Raw genomic sequence first — 20,833 nt, 5'->3', positions numbered from 1 at the left:
TTTTCTTAAATTTTCCAAGGCTTGATTTGTGACCCAAGATGTGATCTATCCTGGAGAATGTTCCATGTGCACTTGAGAAGAAACTGTATTCTGCCACTTTTGGGTAGAATGTTCTATAAATATCAATTAAATCTATCTGGTCTATTGTGTCATTTAAAGCTTTGTTTCCTTATTTATTTTCTGTTTGGATGATCTGTCCATTGGTGTAAGTGGGATGTTAAAAGTCCCCTACTATTATTGTGTTACTGTTGATTTCCCCTTTCATGGTTGTTAGCATTTGCCTTATGTACTGAGGTGCTCCTATGTTGGGTGCATAAACATTTATAATTGTTATATCGTCCTCTTGGATTGATCCTTTGGTCATTATGTAGTGTCCTTCCTTGTCTCTTGTAACATTCTTTATTTTAAAGTCTATTTCTTCTGATATGAGTATTGCTACTCCAGCTTTCTTTTGATTTCCATTTGCATGGAGTATCTTTTTCCATCCCTTCACTTTCAGTCTGTATGTGTCCCTAGGTTTGAAGTGGGTCTCCTGTAGACAGCATATATATGGGTCTTGTTTTTGTATCCATTCAGCCAGTCTCTGTGTTTTGGTTGGGGCATTTAATCCATTTACATTCAAGGTTATTATCAATATGTATGCACCTTTATCATTTTCTTAATTGTTTTGGTGTGTTTTTGTGGGTCTTTTTCTTCCCTTGTGTTTCCCGCCTAGAGAAGTTTCTTTAGCATTTGCTGTAAAGCTGGTTTGGTGGTGCTGAATTCTCTTAGCTTTTGCTTGTCTGAAAAGCTTTTGATTTCTCTGTTGAATCTGAATGAGATCCTTGCTGGGTACAGTAATCTTGATTGTAGGTTTTTCTCTTTCATGACTTTAAGTATATCCTGCCACTCCCTCCTGGCCTGCAGAGTTTCTGCTGAAAAATCAGCTGATAACCTTATGGGGATTCCTTTGTATGTTATTTTTTATTTTTCCCTTTGCTGTTTTTAATATTTTGTCTTTGAATTTAATTTTTGTTATTTTGATTAATATGTATCTTGGTGTGTTTCCCCTAGGGTTTATTCTCTGTGCTTCCTGGACTTGGGTGACTATTTCCTTTCCCATGTTAGGGAAATTTTCCACTATAATCTCTTCAAATATTTTCTCAGACCCTTTCTTTTTCTCTTCTTCTTCTGGGACCCCTATAATTTGACTGTTGGTGTGTTTAGTGTTGTCCCAGAGATCTCTGCAATTCTTTTCATTCTTTTTTCTTTATTCTGCTCCTCGGCAGTTATTTCCACCATTTTGTCTTCCAGCTCACTTATTTTTTCTTCTGCCACAGTTATTCTGTTATTGAATCCTTCTAGTGTGTTTTTCATCTCAGTTATTGTGTTGTTCATCACTGTTTATTTGTTCTTTAGTTCTTCTAGATCTTTGTTAAACATTTCTTTTATTTTCTCAATCCGTGCCTCCATTCTATTTCCAAGATTCTGGATCATCTTTACTATCATTACTCTGAATTCTTTTTCAGGTAGATTGCCTATTTCTTCTTCATCTATTTGTTCTTGTAGGTTTTTACCTGCTCCTTCATCTGTGATATATTTTTGTGCTGTCTTTTTTTTTTTTTTTTTTGATGGTTGGAATTGTGTTCCTGTCTTACTGGTTGTTTGGCCTAAGGCTTCCAATAGTGGAGTTTGTAGGCTGCTGGGTAGAGCTGGGTCTCGGTGCCGAGAGGAGGACCTCCAGGAGACCTCACTCTGATGAACAGTCCTTGAGGTCTGAGGTTCTCTGTTAGTCCGGTGGTTTGGACTCGGAGTTCCCACTGCAGGAGCTTCAGCCTGACGCCCCCCAGCTCGTGAACCAAGATCCCGCAAGCCGCATGGGGTGGCAAAAAAAAAAAAAAAAAAAAAGAACAATAACAAAGAGTAAAAAATAAAATTAGACTAGGAAACTAACAGATATGTTAGAAAGATTATAAAAAAATAAAAATATAGATGAAACAACAACCGGAAGGTAAAACAGAACCACAATAATAAAAAAAAAAAGGTGGAAAAGCCTTAGCTGTGGAGGGCAGGACCTAGGCAGGGGTGGGGTTTGGGCAGTGGGCGGGGCCTATGCTTAGGACCCACAGGGCTGGAAAAGGCCCTGGGGGGTATGGGGCTTAGGCTCAATGGAACAGAAGAGGTCCAGGCGTGCCTCTGGTCTCAGAGGGTGGGGGACCCGGCCTGGGAGCCCAGCAGGCTTCCTGGGCCCTAGTGGGTGAGGCAAACACCCTCTGCTCCTCTCCTGCTCTTGCTCCTCCAGTCCTGGAGGGCCCCCTCCCGCCTGCCTCTCCTGTTCTCCCCTAGGAGGGCCTCCCTCCTATGCCCCCAGGACCCACGTGGCCTGGAGGGTTCTTTGGAGGGCAGGGGACCTGGCCTGGGAGCTCAACAGGTTTTCTAGGCTCTAGTGGGCAGGGCAATACCCTTATTCTTTATAGCAATCATTCATCTGACACAGACATAATGCCTTAGGGAAGCACCCCTCCTCTTATCCTTAGCACAAATGCAATCAATAGCTTTATCATATTTATCTCCACATGAAATCCCAGTTTGCCCTTTCAAAGAAAATGCAGACAAAGTCCAGTCTTTGAAAAACAAGAACTATTTGCAATGTGATATTGAGGACTGAGAAGCCTGATTCCTTCTCAGTTAATAAGTGGTAAATTAATGGATCAATAAAGCACTTAACCAGCAGAGCACAATGACAATGCTGGCTTGGCTGATTCAAAGATAGACTATTTACGGCAAAAGAAACTGCCTCACTTCAGTGATAAGTAGATGCAATAGAGGAAAAGAAATGCATAGGTTCTAGATTTCTCTCCTCTTCTGGGGGTTTTTTAGCAGCATTGGTAGAGGGGGAAAAAAATTACATTGCACACATCCTTTGGAGAACAGAACCAAAAAAAGAAAGATCAAATAAAGAGAATTAGTTGAAGAAGCTTCAGAGTTTTAGGCTGTTTTCACCACTTATAAGATACGAGGATGACTCAGGAGTGCCCCTTGGTCGGCTACCCCAGGGGACCTGAGGCAGTGTGAGCCAGCATGGTTGCTCAGCCACTGTGCTGCCTGATACCAATGTCATTTCTTCCAGGTGCTCATCAGCCCACAAGGTAAACTGGCAATGTCTAAGCTTCTCGATGCCTCCTAAAAAGCTCAATGAAAAAGGTAAGCAACATTTCCTTTTTGCCATAACAGGACAAAGCAGCATAAAGGAAATAGAAGTTCTATTAACATAGAAGTAACGTTGAGTACAATACAAGAATGAAGAAAAGCATGATAATTATAAGCAAATGCAGTGTGTCACTGAGGTACATGTAAAACCACTTTCATTTACATGATGCTTTACAATTTACAAAACATTCTCACAATTACCTCATTAAAATCTTAACAACACTGTGGGGTAGGCATTTTCACCATTTCACAGAAAACAGGTTTAGAAAGGCCATACAAATGGTGTGTAGCAAAGCACCAACTGAAACAGCTCTTTTAAGTGCAGTGCCATTTCCACCATGTTAGAGTTACAGCCAGTCAGCAGGTGTTGAGCTGCACCCCACAGGCCTGCAAGCCCTGTACTTGCCAAGCCTCAAGACTGAAGAAAGAGCCAAGAGACAGTGACAGAGACATCAGTGGTTTATTGGAAAGGGAACCTTACATGTCCGCAGCAAAAGGGTCCTGGAGCAACACCCCACGGTGCATGGCAGACAGCAGGCAGGTCATGGCAGCACTCTTCACTACTAGGGGAAGAAGGAGGCTACCACTGATAGGGGAAATTGATGTCAGCTTGGCTCATCAGTTACCAGGGAAACCAGCAACTGGGGCACGTCCCTCACAGCCCCTCAGATTAATGACCATCACAATGGCTGATGTTTCCCTTTAATAAACTAGCAGGTGGAGCTGTTCTGGCCTAAGAACTAGAATAATCACAAGCTGGGCCAGGGGGCAAGGCCATTCATGTGAGCAGGGTGTAGATGAAGCAGGGACTTGTCGAGCAGGGGATGTACAGAGAGCAAGAGAACAGCCATCTTGAGTGGTCTGACCATATACCAGGCAAGGCAAAAACAGTATAAAGTTGAAATTATCCTTGAAAGCTTCTTAAGATGCCCATAAATAAAGTACAGGATAGTAGTTGTACTAGATGCAAAATAGCTAGATTTTTTTCTCCAGCATTGGGAGAGACTTCTATTTCTTCAGATTAATGTGAATGAAGCTACCTACATTTAGGGGTTATATTGTACCCCCAAAATTACTGTCCTTTTAAACATTAGAATCATAGTCAGTGCAGCCTGATTGCTGTGAATGATAGAAAGAGTGAGGGAACAGCAGATTCACAAAGGCACACAGGGCATGGCTAAGCCAAAGGGCAAGCAGAATCACAGACACGTTAAAACTGTTCCATCTCCTGCATATGCAGCTGAATTTAAGTGAGTCAAGTAAACATGGATGTTCTGTGACTCTACTGTATTCTACGTAGTTATATCAAATACCCATTCATTGACTCAGACATACACTGAATGCCTACTACGCTGGGTGCTAGGAATGCAAGAGTGAACAAAACACAGTCTTGTCTTCAGAGAGTTTGCATTTAACAGAAGCAATAATCAGATTAAGCAGATTTCATTCAATTTGGCAAACTTTTATTAAATGCCTATCATTGTGCTAACTTCTTGAGAAAACTGAGATAAATGTGCAAGGTACTGGCTCTAATGGAATTTATCTAGTAAGGAGAGAAAACAAAGTACCGCTATAAGAGTTTAGCATAAGAAATCACTTCTGTCTGAAAGGAATCAGAGGAGACTGTGGCATCTGAGTCGGGCCTTCAATTTCATAAGACAAGCAGCATTATGAAACACAGGCATTCCAGGAAGGACAAGCTGGAAGAAGTGCTAGGAGTCCAATTTGACTGCACTGAGGGATACTTATGGAACACATAAGTACAACTGAGAATGAAAGGAGATAATTAATAGAGGAAAAGCAAGAAATCATCCACTTCTCTCCATCTCCACTGCTTATATCCAAGTCAAGACCATCATCATTCCTTGCCTAGGAAGATGCTATCTCCCAGCCTCCCTTGCAGTTAGAATTGAGCCAATGTGAATGGGTTCTGGTCACAGGGGTATATGCCAAAGTGTTTAGATCACTTCCAGGCCTGGTCTGAAACCCCTAAACCATCATCTATACTTGCTCTTCCCTTTCCTGATGACTGTAAAGGCCATGGATTAAAGACAGCAGTGTCAAAATATGGGTGGAGCCTGGATGTTGAAGATACCACTTGAGAGTTGCCCAGGAGAGAGGCCCAACTTAACTACACTGTTTTGTGAGCAAAAAATAAACCTTTGTGGTGTTAAGACACTGATTTTTAAAATATTTCTCTCCCTCTAAGGCATAGCTCAACCTCTCTCAATACCTTCCTAAGTAGTCTCTAATTCTCCTCTGCCTCATTTGAACACACACAACTACAAAAGCAATCCTCTTCAAACACAAACTGGATCACCATGCTCCTGTTTATTAGACTCCAAGGCTTCCTGTTGCACTAGAATAAAATCAAAGTCCTTAACAAGGCTGACAAGGCCCTGTATCACCGGGCCTCTGCCTTACTTTCCAATCTTGTCTCAAACCACTTTCTCCCCTCATTTGCTACATTCTAGCCACTTGTCTTCTTTCCGTTCTTTTCTCACATCAGAGCCTATGCTCATGTTCTTCCTTTTGCTTGTAACCTTCTTCCTCTTGTCTTTGCTCTCCAGATGGCCAATACAGTCCCATTTTTTAGGGCTCAGCTGAAATGGCAGCTTAAGCGAGAGAGACCTTCCCTCACATCTTATTTTATGGAATATTCCCCCTTGTTACCCTAGCTCAACCTCTTGTTTGTTTGCTTCACAAGCAGCCCATCTATGCCTTCCAAAAATTTTAACTTTGTCATTATTAGAGTCAGGGGATCCTAAAACGACTCTAAGTCCCCCAAAGCAAGAGGCAAGCCTGCTGAATTTTGATGTAATCTCTATAAATAGTCCCATTCCTAAACCTGGAAAGTATATTAACAAGATTAATGACATTTAGTTGGCTTTGGATTTCCTCGCTCATATCCTCTGATTTTAGCAATGCTGTGTCAGTGTGTGAACTGGCTGATATACACATTTTAGTTTCAAGCTCACCAACAGTGTGTATATTTATGGGTTTCATTAGTCTTCTCAATTTGCTAAATGATGCTTAACATAATCTGACACTCTAATAAGATACTTTTTTTGTTCTTATGTCAGGATCATGTGATCCTATTAGTTACTGACAATAATTTCTGATAATTTTTCATATAACTTTTTAGTTCTTTCCCTGAAATTTCATTAGCCACTCATGTTAGTATTTACTTAACAGTGCCTGCTGTGTTTGTGGCCACCTCTCTAAGGAAGGCATGTTGGTAAACTAGAAAGAGCTTGGGCCTTTTTGAATGAGTCAGAAATGGGTTCAGATACCACCTCTAGCACCACTAGTTTTCCCAGGCAACATGTCTAAATTAAGTTTTCGTAAGAGAGGGATAATACTACTACCCAGGTATTATTGTGACAACGCTGTGTATCATTACTGTGATAATAATGTGTAAAGGCACCAAGGGTTCTTCTTTATCTAATCTGATGCTGCTATCTTAATTTCCCATTAACTAGTAACAGTGTCACCTAGAGGAGGAGTCCTGTGGTAGAATTCAAGGTTGATAAGATTTCCTAGGCACCCCTCAGAAATATCTCCCTTTCTCAAAACACTTTAAGAGGATTTATTTAAATTATAAGGTGGCAACAACAAGATCGAATGTTTTAATCACTATCTACATTTCTGAAAATGTTGACCCAGCACTTTTTTTAAACTTTTAATTTGAAATAATTATAGATTCATAGGAAATTGTAAAAATAGTACAAAGAAGTCTCCTTTACCCAGTTTGCAGTAACATCTTAAATAACTAGAGTACAATATCAAAAACAGGAAAATGACATTGCTACAATCCAGACAGTTTATCAAATTTCACCAGTTTTACATGTACTTGTGTGTATATAGTTCTATACAATTTTATCACCAGAGAAGGTTCATGGCCCAGCACTCGTCTCTTATAGTTGATATACTCTTTCAAAATCTAATAACAAAAACAATCCGCAGGTTCTATATCTGAGGATTCAACCAACTAGATCAAAAATATTTAAAAATCCAGGAAGTTCCAAAAAGCAAAACTTACCAGCAACGATTTACATAGCATTTACACTATATTAGGTATTATAAGTAATGTAGAGATTACTTAAAGTATAGAGAGAATGTGCATAAGTTATATACAAATATTATGCCATTTTATATAAGGGACTTGAGAAACCGTGATGCCCAGGGGTCCTGGAACCAATCACCTGCAGATATTGAGGGCTGACTGTATTCATAATAAGATATCTGCTTTAATCTTGACTATAATTCTAATATCTTCACCTTTAGTTTAACAGACAGAAAACAGTATTTATGCACTCATGAGAGCTGATTTTTCTTATATTTTCTGAGTAGGAGATTATTAGGCAAAGTAAGATTCAATTCAATCTTCCTAACATTTGTTGAAAATTTAGGTGTCAGGCACAGTGCCAGGGTAGTATGAAATAAAAAACCAAAATAAGACATGCCTGTTCCCCCAGGATTTAAAAGCCAGTAGGTAAGACAGACATACATAAATACTAAGTATAAACTTGGGTGTAATTTCCCAAAACACCATAAAGCTTTCCAAAAGCAAGTGTCAGCCTTTATTCAACCTGAGACATGCATAAAAGATTCCCGGTAGAGAGCAAACAGCTCTCCTCTCTAGGTCTGCATATGCTGTCAGAGTGAGCACTAGCAGGTTACCGGTAATGTGCTGGCCATATGCAACTTGTTAAGATAATGTTCTCTGGCAAGAAACTACGATGTTTAAGGATTCACAAACACAGACATTCACAGTGAAAGTGGCTTTGGAAAACAGCATCATTTAACACTTTGATTATAAAATATATTTATTTTGGTTTTGTCTCAGAATATATCAAGTTGGAGACATACTGTTATTTGACCTTGGATAACACTAGGGAAGCAGTCACGCTAACTACTGGTATGCTTGCTGTTGGAGGAGGTTTGTTGTTAACTACACTGGTTGTTCCATAAGGAATTTAAACTTCTGAAAGAACAGTAATTAAAGTCATATTCAGAATTCCAAACTGTAAAATTAATCATCAGTTCACAAGAACATTCAGATTCAAAGTAGAAGGGACTTCCCTGGTGGCGCTGTGGTTAAGACTCTGCGCTCCCAATGCAGGGGGTCCAAGTTTGATCCCTGGATCCCACATGCATGCCGCAACTAAGGAGCCCGCATGCCGCAACTAAGGAGCCCGCATGCTGCAACTAAGACCCAGCGCAACCACATAAATAAAATAAAAATTAAAACAAACAAAGTAGAGTAATTTTTCTCAAAATGAAGACTGCAGCAGAGCATTGTGAGGAAAGCAAGAGACAGAAACTGCAAAGGTCAGATCTTTTTGGAACCTGACATCACATTGATACTAGTCATCAGAATACACCCGTCACTTACGCCAACACCTTTTTCCCAATTATCCTTCTCCCATCTACCTGTCCTCTGCTCCTACTCACTGCTTACTGAAAATCAGAGAGCAAAAAAGAAGCAGATTATTTATAGAATCTGTGAAACAATGAAAATGTTATGCCTGCTCTCTCTCTTCCTAAAATAGGGAAATTACTATAGTTTGTTTTGTTATCAGGTGACAGAAACACAGAGATTCCCCTTAGAGAATGTCCAACTGAAAAACCTGAGAACAATACTTTGTTAATTTAAATTAAATTAATTATAGGTCTAAGTTTCAAACTTTAGCTGGTGAACATTAGTCTTCTTTAGATTGTAGGCATAACTAAGCAGAGAATGTAATTAAAATTTTTTTTGCTGTGTAAACTTTAATATTCACATGCAAACTTTGTCAACAAAAAAATTATTAGCACCCAAGATGAGAAAGTTGTAACAATTCCTAGCTCCTCCTGAATCTAGCCTTACAAGTAAAATTTCATTATTTTATTGCAAGCAACGTGAACTCCTGCATTTTAGAAAACCCATATAAAATATAAATGAGAACGTATTCCAAAGTGACTCATATAAAATGTATTTCCTCCATTTGCTAGCCTATACAGTTTATAACTCAAAATAGCCATACAGAAAAGAATAACACAGGCTCACCTACTTAAGGTCTCTAAGGACCCAAGGCTGTATGTTGCCTCTCTGCTTTATATTCTGTATATATTATACAAAAGCTGCATTTTCACAAAGAACTAGTTATTATATGCAAATAAGTTCACTGTGCTGTAGACAATCTTTTAGTCTTTTGACACTGACAACACTTTAGAATATGAAACTTTCATTAACAGGCAGTAAAGCCTATATGCTGTCCTTCGTAGATAAAAATGATACATTAATATATTATTTTTTAAATTATTATTATTAATCAATGTGTGCCTTGCATTTATGTTTTCAGTGGCAGTGATTATCTCGCATTAAGCTCTGACCAAGTTCCCCCTGAGAGCGACAGAATCTTCTGAAATCTAGCTGGTTGGGGTTAGGGATGCAATTTGTGGTAATCCTAGTCACCCTTGTAAGGCCTCATTAACTGATGCTCTGAGGAAATGTTTCACTCACCACAGACAAAACGGAGCCAGTAATCTTCACTGACTGCTGTCCCATAGCATATTAACATACAATATGCAGCCCTCAAGCCCTCGACAGACACATTACCTAGTTGGACATTTCCTTCTGGTCAATAAATTAGCTATAGGATTTTCATAATTTGAACTATCAGCAATTCTATATACCAGAAGAACCACAGCAGGAACAGTTAAAATGTTACATGATGAACAAACCTAAAACTCTAATGAAGTATGTTCGTCCAGAAGGGAGGCAACACACACAAGCGCGCTCACGTGTGGACGTGGACACTGTCATCATCAGTCAATTTAACCACATTTCTCAGGATGTATTAAAATAGTATTATTCTAGGGACTTCCCATACTCATTTACAGCACCCTCAACAGTGCAATGAGTGAAGACAGACTAAATGAGAGAAAAGAATTAACCCACAGAACTCACAAAGATGATTACCTGGTAGTCTGGTTTTGTAAAATAATCCAAAGAGGAGATGTGGTCCAGAAAGATGCTGAATTCTGCAGGGAGATGTTTCAACATAAGCCTGTGGTCATACCTCTCCTTAATAGAGCCCACTTGTTCCTGGGAAGTAAAGAGAAAAGGAACCAAAGTCAATTTCTCTTGGCAGCTACAATTAAGAGCCTCTCAGTAACAGTCTCAAGGGTATGTACTACAGAATGAGACAGTGGGTAATTAAGCATAAAGCAAGAACTGAGCTCTTACTAATAGCTAACAGCTTAATGCACACTGCTTTAAGGGGGCAGGGGGAGGGGACTATAGTGCAGAACCAAAGGGGTAACATAGGTCTGCATCAGTGAACACATAGCTCCCCAAAAGAAAGAGCTGACCTTAAATCTGGTCTACTTTTCTTTATCAACACATGCATTTATAGTTTTCAAATCAAACAATATAATGTGACAATTAAAAACTAAAAGCTTAATTGACTTATAAAAAAGAAAAAAGAGAACTGGTAAAAATAAAACCTAAGAGGGAGGGCTAGAAGTCAAATCAGAAATGACAATTGTACTTAAATTAGTATCTATTCTCCATGTACATGAAAAAAGTCATAACATTAATTACATCTCTAATATCAGCTCACAGAAAGAAAAATATACATATTGGGATATAGTGAAAATGTTTGTAACTTTTACTTCTTATGCATAAGTATAATCTCAACAAAAATGCCTACCCAGAAATTTTTACTCCTTCCCCTACCAAAACTAACATTTCCATTTCTTTTTAAAGGTTTTATTTTATTTTTTTAATTGTTATTTATTTATTTGGCTGTGCCAGGTCTTAGTTGTGGCATGCGGGATCTTTAGTTGTGGCATGCAGGCTCTTAGCTGTGGCATGTGGGATCTAGTTCCCTGACCAGGGATCGAACCCAGGCCCCCTGCATTGGGAGCATGGAGTCTTAACCACTGAACCACCAGGGAAGTCCTAACATTTCCATTTCCAAAATTACCTTGTCCTTTATTTTTCTCCAAGGTAGCTGACCAACCACAAATTCCACCAACATGTAGAATAAGGACCAAAGGTCATCATGTCTGCCCATTTCCTTAATAAGCAAAAGAGAATTCAGTCACATTACATTACCACTCCTTGTGAGTACATTACATTGTCTAAGGCCTAACTATTGTGTTTCATTTTCCTGTAAAACTATCTGGTAGGTATATCTATTTATCTGTATAGCTATACAGCAATCTACATGACATAACAGATATACTGAAAAACTTTTGATACAAAGAACATCCCAAAACCCAGAAATGCTGGAAATAATTAAGAGCCCATTAATTAATAAATGAGTTCACTAATTAGTAAAGGAAGGTGGTTGCCAAGGGCTTGGAGGAAGGGGGAAAGGGGAATTAGTGTTTAGTGGGTACAGAGTTTCAGTGTTGCAAAATGAATAAGTTCTAGAAATCTGTTGCACAATAATATGAATATACTTAACACTACTGAATTGTATACCTAAAAATGGTTAAGGTGGTAAATTTAATGTTATGTGTTCTTTACTACAATAATTAAAAAAAAAAAAAAGCAAAGGAAATCTTAAGAGCCAATATTAAAAGAAAGCTGGAAACATGAGAAGCAACCTAATACTGAAGCTCTGGCTTTGGCTGTTTTGGGGGCATTTGTCATAGGTTTACCAACAAGAGTTTTATCAATCATGAAGGGGACAGGTGTAAAAGCATTGGGCCTACACAAGACAGGATTTGTAACTTCCCCACCTCTACCCCCAACATATAGCTAGGACCCTCAAAGAACTATCTTTAGTGCAGTATTTGGTATGTATGTTATACTACAATAATTTTTTTCTGTAAAATTTGACCACTATCAAAAAGATAAAGCGAGTGGTTAAAAAAAATTTGCCCTGAGAATTTGTTACCATAGGACTACCCCTCACTCAGATCTGGGGTTTAAATTTATATTGTTTGTGTGGTCCAGGAAACCTGGCCCAGAAATTAAGTGTTTTCTGGGTGATCCTGTCCTACAGTAATGACAGATGCAAATGAAAATCCTCTCAAGATACCCTTAAATTCAGACCTCATTGAATTCCTATAGATAAAGCCCCACCAAATATAAGTTCATTATTGAAATTATAAAATATATTAGAAAGCAAGCTACCATAAACTAACGGCAAGAAAAACTATAAAGAGCAGAATTAGATATCCAAGAATTTCAGAATAGAATTATAAGATATAGAATATGAAATAAGATATTTTAAATGTTTAAAAAATAGAATCAAAGTCACAAGAAAGGAAGCATATTCTCTCCCCCCAAATAAAAAGACCAATTAGATTTATAAAAAGACTAAAAAGAACATTTAGAAATAAAAAGCACAAATATGAAATTAGAAACTCAATGGTTAGGGAATTTCCTGGTGGTCCAGTGGTTAGGTTCTTTCACTGCCAAGGGCCTGGGTTCAATCCCCGGTTGGGGAACTAAGATCCCACAAGCCGCGTGGCACGGCCAAAACACCACCACCACCACCACCACCACCAACAACAAAAATCCACACTCAATGGACAGGTTAAAAGCTGAGCAAACACACCAGAAAAAAAGAATTAATGAACTGGAGGACAGATCTGAAGAAATTATCTAGAATGCAAAAAAGAGACCAAAAGAGAAAACCTGAGTGAACTTAAAAGGCATGGAAGACAGAACAAGAAGGTTTAATATGCATCAATTTGGAGATATGAAAATAAAGGTACAGAGAGAAAGGAAAACAAGCAACATTTAAACAAGCAATGTCTGAGAATCTTCCAGAATAGATGAAAGATGTGACTGTTCAGGAAGCAAAACAAATCTCAAAACAAAATAAATATAAAGAAATCCACACCAAGGCACATGCAGGACACCAAAGACAAAGAGAAGATATCAAAAGTAGTCAAGAAAAAAAGGACAAATTAAATACAAAGTAACAACAATACATGGACAAAGATCTCAGTAGCAATCATAGAACCAGAAGAAAGTAAAATAATTTCTTCAAAGTACTGCCATAAAACAAATATTAACAAAGGATTAAAATGAAGGAAAACAATGAGATGAAGTAAACAGAGTTTGTCAAGTATTTTGAAAAGTCCTTGTATTGTTTGGGAATTATTTACGTTAAAATTTAAGATTCTCTAAATAAACTTGCTTTTACTTAAAAAAAAAAGTTTAAGATTTAGGTACCCAAAATATAGAAATGCAGTGTATTAAGTTTAGAAATTATCCAATCATGGTCACAGAGTATGGAAGAAAGAAGTATATTTTAGAATTACCTGGGAATTCTTTTTAAATTAGACAAGACCCTCTCAAGGTTCCACTAGCTGCACTCCTGTGTCACCACATACACTGACAATCACTGTTGTGAAGCTTTGTTACTGTGTAAAGCATTCTATTCCTCAGGTGTGTTGGGAGCAGAAAAGAAGGGTAAGAACCACTGATATACACTATCAAATTTCTCTACCAAGATTAATAAGCAGGTTAACAGAGCAACTGCTAGAGCACTCTATGCTGGAAAGGCTTTTAGAAGAAATCTCTACTCTTCAAATTAAAAAATATATATATATATATATATATATATAAATCTCTTTCTAGTAGCTATTTTGAAAATGTTTATATAGCTATTATGATCTCTGAAAATGTTTATGCTTATCTCAAAAAGAACGTCCTATTCCAAAGATTCCAATGTGGACATATTCTTTAACAGAATTAATTAGAAAGCATAGTACTTCTAAACTTTTGCAAGAATCTATCTGGAGGATGTGTACTTTCTTTTCAAGGTAGAATAATTAACTAAATACCCTAAAATAAAGCAACACTGAATCAAACCAAATGAGTTAAAATGCCCGGCAGAGTGCTACACACTGATAAAAATACTTTTCCTATTTTCAATTTATAATCACATCCTAAGAAACCAAATTAACTGAAGCATAGCATATAAAACCACAGCATTCTCTTCCTATTACATTTAGCATTGGTCAAGTTATTATTGTTTTTAAAATTTATTTATTTTTGGCTGCGTTGGGTCTTTGTTGCTGTGTGTGGGCTTTCTCTAGCTGCAGTGAGCAGCAGCTACTCTTCGTTTAGGTGCGCAGGCTTCTCACTGCAGTGGCTTCTCCTGTTGCGGAGCACAGGCTCTAGGCACGTGGGTTTCAGTAGCTGTGGCGCACGGGCTCAGTAGTTGTGGCTCACGGGCTCTAGAGCGCAGGCTCAATAGTTGTGGCACACAGGCTTAGTTGCTCCGCGGCATGTGGGATCTTCCCAGACCAGGGCTTGAACCCATGACCCCTGAATTGGCAGGAGGATTCTTAACCACTGTGCCACCAGGGAAGTCCTGGTCAAGTTTTTATTAAAGCAGTTTTGGTTTCACAGAACAAGAATAAGGTAACAAAAGACCAAGAAAAGATTTCTCTTTATTTTATCAAGGAATCATTTGTTATATTTCTCAACTCTGTCCAAACAAGTTCAAGAGTTGAGAATCCATAAAGTACCCACCTTTCCTATTCATAACTAAGGTTCAGGATGAGGAAAAAAATTTTTAGAGCAAAACAAAAGGATCAAAGTTAAAAAAAGAGAGAGAAATTTTTTTAATTTAATCCAAGAGGAGAGGTATAATGTACTAAGATGAAATAAAAATTTTAAGTTGCTATACTTTAGATCTTCATGAAAACAAAAGTTTGATGGAGAGGGGATATCACAGATTAGATGTATATTACAGATAAAATGACCTCCTTCATTAGGTATTGATAGTATGAATTCCCAAATAACTTCTTGAAATAGAACACAGATATTTTCTTTCTTCAAAATTCTATAGTAAATTTAATACTTATATCTAATTAAGGACACAAGATTCCCCATAGACATATATATAATTAGCCGTTATATTTTCTGCCAAATTAAATTTTATTTTCTATGCAGCTGCACACATCTATTATCTATCCACTATACACCATACCATGCGTTAGTATTTCTAACACCTTTCCTTCTGCTCCCAAGCACTTTCCACACCTCTGTACTCTAATGTAAAGAAGTCAAACTGATTCAAGCATCAGCATGCTTATACAGCCACGATTCTAGTTCAGATACCTACCCTGTTCCGATGAGCATTGATTGATGCGTAACGAACTGTCCCTCGAAAGCCTGCCACAGCTCGAGGCTACAAAACCAAGCAAAGAATAGTAACTGAGCTTTAAATAGCATAAGATTCAGCACACTTGAGCCCATGAAGTAGAAGGGAGAAACGTGTATTATTGTTAAGAAAACACTACTTAAATTTCTAACTTTTAAAATAATTGTGAAATTATAAAAATTAGAGAGAGAATATCTCTAAATCATATGTTTAAAACATATTAGTTATCAATGAGTCCCATTTTAGTTATCAATGACTCCCATTTTTTCCTACCATTTTAAAATAAAGTAGGATTTATGACAAATAAACTCTGTACATTAGAAAACATAAATGCTTTCATGACAAGCATCATAGTATATACATTAATATTCAGGCTCTGGTTACAAATAAGTATATTAAGACCATGAGGTCTAAGTAAAATAAGATGCCAGCCTCTCTGTATCTTGGCTATATCATACAAACTCAATTCAAAGACGGTGGCAACTTGTACCTCTCCCTGCACATGTAATTCACATATTCATAAATTTAAATTATTGGGTACTATTACCCCAAGAGTTCCCTTAATGCCCTTTATAGTCAATCTCCTCCCTTGACTCCCAGTGTCTGGCTGGCAACCTCTGATTTCTGTCCCTCCTTAGAACTTAGAATTGTCTGGTGTTTTAGGTTTAACTATTCTAATTACTGTGTAATGGTATCTCGCTGTGGTTTTAATTTGCATTTCCCTAATAACTAAAGATGTTCAGAACTTGTTCATGTACTTATTTGCCATCTGTAGTATCTATTCTTTAATGAAATGCCTATCCAAATCTTTTGCTTATTTTTATAGGTTTGTTTTTTTATTATTGAGTTTTGAGAGTTGCTTATAGATTCTGGATATAAAGTCCTCTGTCAGATGTGTGTTTTGCAAATATTTTATTCCAGTCTGTGATTTGACTTTTCATTTGCTTAATATTGTTTTTTCAAAATGCAGAAGTGTTTACTTTTGATGAATTTTTAATTCTTTTATTTTTGTACCATATAAATATATTTCCAAAACTTATGTTTAAAAACATCTTTAAAGAAAAAGAAAGTAAAAAGTGAGAGTGGTTAGTAACCTAAGAGCATGTTTTATTAAAATAAATACCTAGAAGCCAAAGCAATCTTGAGAAAAAAGAAGAAAGCTGAAGGTATCGCATTCCCTGACTTAAGACTATACTACAAAGCTACAGTAATCAAAACAGCATGGTACTGGCACAAAAAATATAGACACATAGATCAATAGTAAAGTATAGAGAGCCCAGAAATAAACCCACACAATTACAGTCAATTAATCTATGACAAAGGAGGCAAGAATATAAATGGAGAAAAGATAGTCTCTTCAATAAGTGGTCTGGGAAAACTGGACAGCTACATGTAAAAGAATGAAATTAGATCGCTGTCTCACACCATATATAAAAATAAACTGAATATGGATTAAAGACTTAAATGTAAGACCAGAATTATAAAATCCTTAGAAGAAAACAGAGGCAGACACTCTGACATATATTGTAGCAATTTTTTAAATCTGTCAGGCAAAGGAAACAAAAGCAAAAGTAAACAAATTGGACCTAATTAAACTTAAAATCTTTTGCACAGCAAAGGAAACCACTGAAAAAATGAAATGACAACCTACTGAATGGGAGAAAATATTCACAGATGATATGACCAATAGGAGTTAATATCCAAAATATATAAACAGCTCATTCAACTCAATATCAAAAAAAAAAACCCGATTAAAAAATAGGCAGGGTTTCCCTGGTGGCGCAGTGGTTGAGAGTCCGCCTGCCGATGCAGGGGACACGGGTTCATGCCCTGGTCCGGGAAGATCCCACATGCCGTGGGGCGGCTGGGCCGGTGAGCCATGGCCACTGAGCCTGTGCGTGCAGAGCCTGTGCTCCGCAGCGGGAGAGGCCCAGTACTGTTAAGTGTTAGGGAAAAGAATTTGGTATGGCTGAAGCAAATGGTGAGAGAAAATAATGGAAAAGTATGTTGGAATCAAATGAAGGATGGCCCTAAATGTCATATGTTGTTTGGCTTAGAAGGTAGAGGCAAATGAAATTCATAAAAAAATTTTAAGGAAGGAAGTAACATGATTGAGGAAGTGCTTGGGATGTCTACTCCTCTGCAAGTATAAAGGATAGATTGGAAGGAGAAGGTAGGGAGACCAGTGAGGAAACTATTTTAATAATCCAAACAAGAAACCACAAGACTAGTACAAGGACAGAAGCAGCAAAGGCGGGGATGAATGTCAGAGACAGAATGAGCTCCTAGGAGAATAAATCCAGAAGAAGGGAAGGACTTGAGGTATAAGCCTAGACCTACTGCTACCAAAAGGAAAGGATCAGGAGGGGAAAAAAGCATGGAGAACTATGTAATAAAACCCTCAATGGAAATAAGAAAATAGATGAAATTCTGGAATGGTAACATTTAAAATTTTTTCTTAAGTAGGACACTATAGCCCTAGGCACTGCAAGTTTCAGCTGAATGGTTAAGAAGGAAGCAGCAGGAGAAAACATGGCATTCCAAGAGCTTAGACACAAAGGGCCAATGTAAGATGCCAGCTCAAGGGCTAAAGAAACTGGGGCATCCTCTAAACCAGGAGGGAAAACATGAACATACAGATTCAAATCACTAAGTAAATAGAAGTTCAACTCCAAAACCATATGGACCAAAGTACTGCAAATATATATACAGAGACACACACAACTCCTTTTTATCTCACACCCCTATTTGATACAACTAATACATCTTAAAGGTTATAAACAGTAGAGGCTCTCCCACGTGCCACAACTACTGACGCCCGCACGCCTAGAGCCCGTGCTCCGCAACAAGAGAAGCCACCGCAGTGAGAAGCCTGTGCACCGCAACAAGAGTAGCCCCCACTCACCGCAACTAGAGAAAGCCCGCACGCAGCAACGAAGACCCAACACAGCCAAAAATAAGTTAATAAATAAATTCATAAAAAACAAACAAAAAAAAACCAGTAGAGGCTCTCAAAACCAACCACATAAACAACTTGCTAGTATCACTAGTGTAACAGATAGGATCCATCATTCCCTTTGTAATGCTTTCTGACTGACGATCCTATATCATAAGTTTGGAAAAATAAATACACATTTATGTTTTGAGGGAGTTTCTCTGTGGTGATGGAATAGTTTTATATCCTGATTGGGCTGTTGGTTATATGAATCTATATGTGTGATAAAATTTCATATACCACCCCTCCCCTGAAAGGAAAAGTGTATGTAAAAAATAGTGAAATCTGACTCAGGTCTGTACTTCAGTTAATAATAGTATACCAGTAACAGTTTCTTAGTTTTGACAATGTATTATGATTATGTAAGATGTCATCATTGGGGGAAGCTAGGTGAAGGGTACATGATAACTGTACTACTTTACAAAAGCTCCCTGAATCTGCTCCATACTCCAAAACAAGTACCCTCAGGTCTATAGAAGAAAGAAGAAAGCAAATCAAGGTACTGGTTAATGCAAAATATAGAATGTAGGTTATGGCTGCAATGGCCACTATAATAGCAACTTAAAACTAAATGAAATTTAAAATTCAGTTCCTCACTTGCTCTGGCCACAATTCAAGTGCTCAATAGCCACATGTGGCTAGTGGCAACCATATAAGACAGTACACATACAGACACTTCCATCTTCGCAGTAAGCTCCACTGAAGGAGCTCAAAGAAGGAAAAGGGATGTGATCAGGAAGTGACCGACCCACAGAACACTTCTAAGGTGGTAAGGAACTATTTCTTAACCTAGATGGAGGCCATGGATGTTTTGACATTCTTCCTTAAAATTTTTATATATGTTTTTTACACTCTTCTAGAATACACATAGCAAGGCAAAATATATATATATATATATATATATATATATATATATATATATATTGGTTTTTGCAGATAACATGATGGCATACCTAGAGAATCCAAGCAACTCAATTCAAGTTTCTTAAAAGCAATAAATAAACAAAATTGTACTATATAAAAGAAATCTACCCAGGCAACTTTTGATTTTATATTAGTGGAACAATATAAGAAAATGATTTCAATCATAATTATGATCCAAAAAGTAAGAAAGTAATTTTACTTGAGATTTAAGAGTTTTAAAGAAAATTATGAAATCCTACTGGCATAAAAACTCTAAAAGGAACTAGCTATTAACACATAAATAAAGGGAAAGTTAACTCCTTACACAGCCTGGGCTACATTCGACCACAATGATATTCCCTCTTTCTTCCATAGTGCTAACCTGACCCCAACTCCGGTTAAACTCAATTCATAGACTAAACTGTACCTCTAAACAAGCAGCTAAAAGTATAAGGAGAAAAAAGATTGTACTGACAATCTTACCTTAAATTACCATCATACTCAAATGAGTTTTCAGCACAGCCCAGCAATCTATTATATTTTCCCAGTCAGTTTGCTCTCTCCCCTTCCATGATAACTATTTCACACATGCTCTTCTCTCCTCAACCTCCAACACCATTTTGCACTCTCAGCAAAAGGCCTTGTCTCTTTCTTCACTGAGAAAATAAAAGCCATGAGAGAACTTCAACTTCCACCACCAAATCTAAATGCCTACCTGCATCTGTGTCCATTTATTCTACCTTTTTTCAGTTACTGTGGAAGACATGTTCTTGCTCTAATAATGGGCTATCCTCACCATTGTGCCAGGATTCCTTCCCCTAACAGCTTGCAAGAACTTGGCTCCTATGATTGTTCCTGCTCTGTCCTACATCATCAATTTTTTTCATGTCTCCTGGAGCACTACTAATATTAGAACACAAGCATGCTATAATAGCTGACATTAAAAAAAAATAAACTAGAGAAGGAGGGAAGGATTTTACTTCCCTTACAACTACTTCTTTGTTTTACTTATATTCCCTTTCTCCACATCCTCTCCCCAACACTTTCTTTAACCTACTCCAATTAAGTTTTCATTGCTCTACAGAATCACTTTTATAAAAGTCACCAGTCACTTCCATCTTGCCAAATCCAGATGATCAGTTCTCAGTTCCTACCTTCCTTGACCTATCAGTAGCATCAGTAGCACCTCACATATTTGAAGCACTTTCTTCACTTGGCTCTCAAGATACCACACTCTCCTGATTTTCCTCCTACCTCACTGGCCGATCCTCCTCCCCACTGTTCTTTGCTAATTCATAGTTCTTTTCTATCCATTATCGAATTGCTAAAGTGTCTCAACGGCTCAGACTCAGACCTCTCTTCTTTTCTAGCTATACCTTTTCCCTAGCTGATCTAACCTAGTTCCATTTTTTAAAATTACCACTTATTTTTATTTTTTTATTATTATTATTTTTTAAATTTTATTTATTTATTTTTGGCTGTGTTGGCTCTTCGTTTCTGTGCGAGGGCTTTCTCCAGTTGCGGCGAGCCGGGGCCACTCTTCATCGCAGTGCGCGGGCCTCTCACTGTCACGGCCTCTCTTGTTGCGGAGCACAGGCTCCAGACGCGCAGGCTCAGT

General features: G+C 37.8%; 1 protein-coding gene across 7 annotated transcripts in view; it reads right to left on the bottom strand.

The window, feature by feature from the left end:
• Positions 1 to 20,833, bottom strand: part of TTBK2 (tau tubulin kinase 2) — a 156,633-nt gene that overhangs the window by 41,680 nt on the left and 94,120 nt on the right. For all 7 annotated transcript variants that reach the window (XM_055088289.1, XM_055088286.1, XM_055088288.1 and 4 more), the window contains 3 exons: positions 15,279 to 15,344; positions 11,166 to 11,258; positions 10,157 to 10,282 (listed from right to left, as the gene is read on the bottom strand). In XM_055088289.1, coding sequence (XP_054944264.1) covers positions 10,157 to 10,282; positions 11,166 to 11,258; positions 15,279 to 15,344 — 285 coding nt within the window. The remainder of the gene's footprint in view (positions 1 to 10,156; positions 10,283 to 11,165; positions 11,259 to 15,278; positions 15,345 to 20,833) is intronic.

Source organism: Physeter macrocephalus, chromosome 11 (assembly GCF_002837175.3).
Source record: "Physeter macrocephalus isolate SW-GA chromosome 11, ASM283717v5, whole genome shotgun sequence".
NCBI classification, from domain to species: domain Eukaryota; kingdom Metazoa; phylum Chordata; class Mammalia; order Artiodactyla; family Physeteridae; genus Physeter; species Physeter macrocephalus.
The sequence above is the reverse complement of the archived record's forward strand: the minus strand, read 5'-3'. Positions and strand labels throughout refer to the sequence as shown.